This window comes from Palaemon carinicauda, chromosome 11 (assembly GCF_036898095.1).
Source record: "Palaemon carinicauda isolate YSFRI2023 chromosome 11, ASM3689809v2, whole genome shotgun sequence".
In the NCBI taxonomy this organism is placed as follows: Eukaryota; Metazoa; Arthropoda; class Malacostraca; order Decapoda; family Palaemonidae; genus Palaemon; species Palaemon carinicauda.
The window spans coordinates 98678697-98681196 of record NC_090735.1 but is presented as its reverse complement, the minus strand read 5'-3'; the positions used below and the strand labels follow the sequence as shown (position 1 = coordinate 98681196).

General features: G+C 39.0%; 1 protein-coding gene across 1 annotated transcript in view; it reads right to left on the bottom strand.

Moving 5' to 3' along the window:
• Nucleotides 1-1070, bottom strand: part of LOC137649402 (uncharacterized) — an 8907-nt gene extending 7837 nt beyond the window's left edge. Inside the window, exon 1 of the mRNA XM_068382389.1 lies at nt 967-1070. Coding sequence (XP_068238490.1) covers nt 967-1070 — 104 coding nt within the window. The remainder of the gene's footprint in view (nt 1-966) is intronic.
• Nucleotides 1071-2500: the final 1430 nt, after the last annotated feature.

Below are 2500 nucleotides of genomic sequence, written 5' to 3'. Positions count from 1 at the left end.
TTATTCGGTGTATGTGTAGGCAAAGGTAAAGTGAATCGTGACTAGAGAGAAGGATCTAATGTAGTACTGTCTGGCCAGTTAAGTGACCTAATAACACTCTAGGAAAACCCCAAACAGCGTCTATACCTTTAAATCGTATATTTATGAAGGTATGTTAGCCTCTCTGGATGGGAGCGAGCAGATCCCGATCAACATACTGCGTGATACAGGTCATAACCATAGCTTGGTGACACAAGGCGTACACCCGATGGTGAAACAGTCTCTCACAGGAGATTCTGCCTTTTTAAAGGGTATAAGATGTGAGGAAGTTACTCATATATTCCGTTTGAAACTGTCATGTGAGTTGGAACAGGTCATTTTGATTTTGCGGTAAAGGATTTATTGGCTATCGAAGGAATAAAACTTCTACTGGGGAATGAGGTTGGTAGAGCTCCGTTTGTGCCTTGTCCCATTATAATTGTGGTACCACCAATGTATAGTCCTACAACTGAACTCGAGAAGGACTACCCATATCTGTTTCCTAGTTGTGTTAGGACTAGGATTATGACAAAGAAAATGGCTGCCGATGAAGAGGGGGAAACCGAAGGAACGATGAAATTGGAATATTTATTTATGGAAAAAGAGGTTTCCCATCATAGTATGCGAAAGGATAGCTCCCAAGAGAGAGCCTGAGAGAAGAGAAACGACAGACAAATGAACAGAAAGACAAGGATGCAATGGATTTGGAAGAAATAGAACACTCAGCATTAGAAGTAGGACAAGTGAGTCAGAGAAGGCCTATAGAATTGCAATGGAAGGTTGGGACGTTAACAGAATTATTGTACTGTATGATGGATGAGACGGAGGTGCAGCAGTCTCCCACCTATTATTACTTCAAAGATTCGTTGCTTGTGAGAAACCATAGACCCGCCAATATCCCTGGGAATGCATTAGGGGGCATATACCGTCAGACATTGATTTCCGCACCGCTGAGAAGACCTGTGTTCGCCGTAGCTCATAAGGCGGGACACAAGGGAATATGAAACACGACGGAGAACATTATGAAACACTTTTTCTGGCCTGGCAGGCATAATGATATGAGCCACTTTTGCCGTGCATGTCACGTTTGTCAGATGGTTGGAAAGCCTTCAGCAAGGTAATGATCGTCATAACCTTCATGAACATAAGTGCCAAAATAATCGCTGAGAAGTTACTAGACTTTTTACCAAATTTGGTATTCCGGAAATCGTTCAGAGCGACCGAGGAACTAATTTCAATTCAAAATTGTTTCAGGACATGATGAAACTTGGATGTGAAACAACAACTGTCTACTTCTTATCACCTGCAGACCTAAGGTGCATTAGAAAACTTTCATCAAACCCCAAGGAGTATGTTAACCAAGTACTGCAATGAAACAGGAAATGAATGGGCCATGGGACTACCGTTAATGTTATTTGAGGTACGCAACGCTTATCAAGAAAGCATGGAATGTAGCCTTAATTAAATGGTGTTCGGACGAGAAGTGAGAGGACCAAATAAAATGTTGGCAGAAAAATAGAAAGATCGAGAGTAAACAGATGGAGAATATATTTAAGGAAAAGGATCGGCGAGATAAGGAAAGTTTCCCTCGAAAACATGAAGAAAAGCCAAGGAAAAATGAAGACCTGTTTGTGGTAGGACAACGGGGGATGATTTACTTTCTGATAAGGAGACCCCCTCTCGCCAACGAGTTCCAAGGACCATTCCATATTTTGGAGAAGATCAGTGACCTGACCTACGTTATCGAAATACAAGAAAGAAGGAAAAGTCAAAGGAAGGCCATATTAACTTCGAAACCGATACTGCAAGCACTGGATTTCCACAAGAAATTCCTTAACTAAGTAGATTCGTCAGACAATGGGATTAGAGGTTGTCCTATTGCAAGAAGACAAGGAAAAAATTCTTCAACAAGCCTACTTGACAGTTGGAAAGGAATAGCTAGTGCTAATCACAGGGATAAGGAAGTTTGAAGTTTATGTGAAAGACCACAGAATGAAGAAATTGAGGGTTACTCAGATCACAATCCATTAACTTTTGTTAATAAAATGACGAATAATAAACAAAGGCTAACTAGGTGTCGTTATGTTTATAACCATATAGTATTAATGTAAAGCATATATCAGGTAAAAGTAAAGTGGTTGCAGGTTATTTATATCGGGCTGAATCCATGGATTCAGGCCCAGAATAAATAATCTTTTTGGCGTGATCTATCTTATGAAGCTGGTCTTCATGAGAGTAGAATATTTTATTCACATATTTTATTTGTGTATTCATGAGATGTATAGCCAACTCGTACGGTGGTTCCCACTCATGTAGGATTAAGTAATGTATGTAGATTAAATAAGACTTTTATCATTCCTTTAGTTGTATTTTCATTCAGTTATGTATAAGTAAATTTATGTTATTGTGAAAAATTAATTTTTATTTGTTATAAATTCTTATGTAATCTTATCAAAATGCATGCTATATGACACACAAGAAA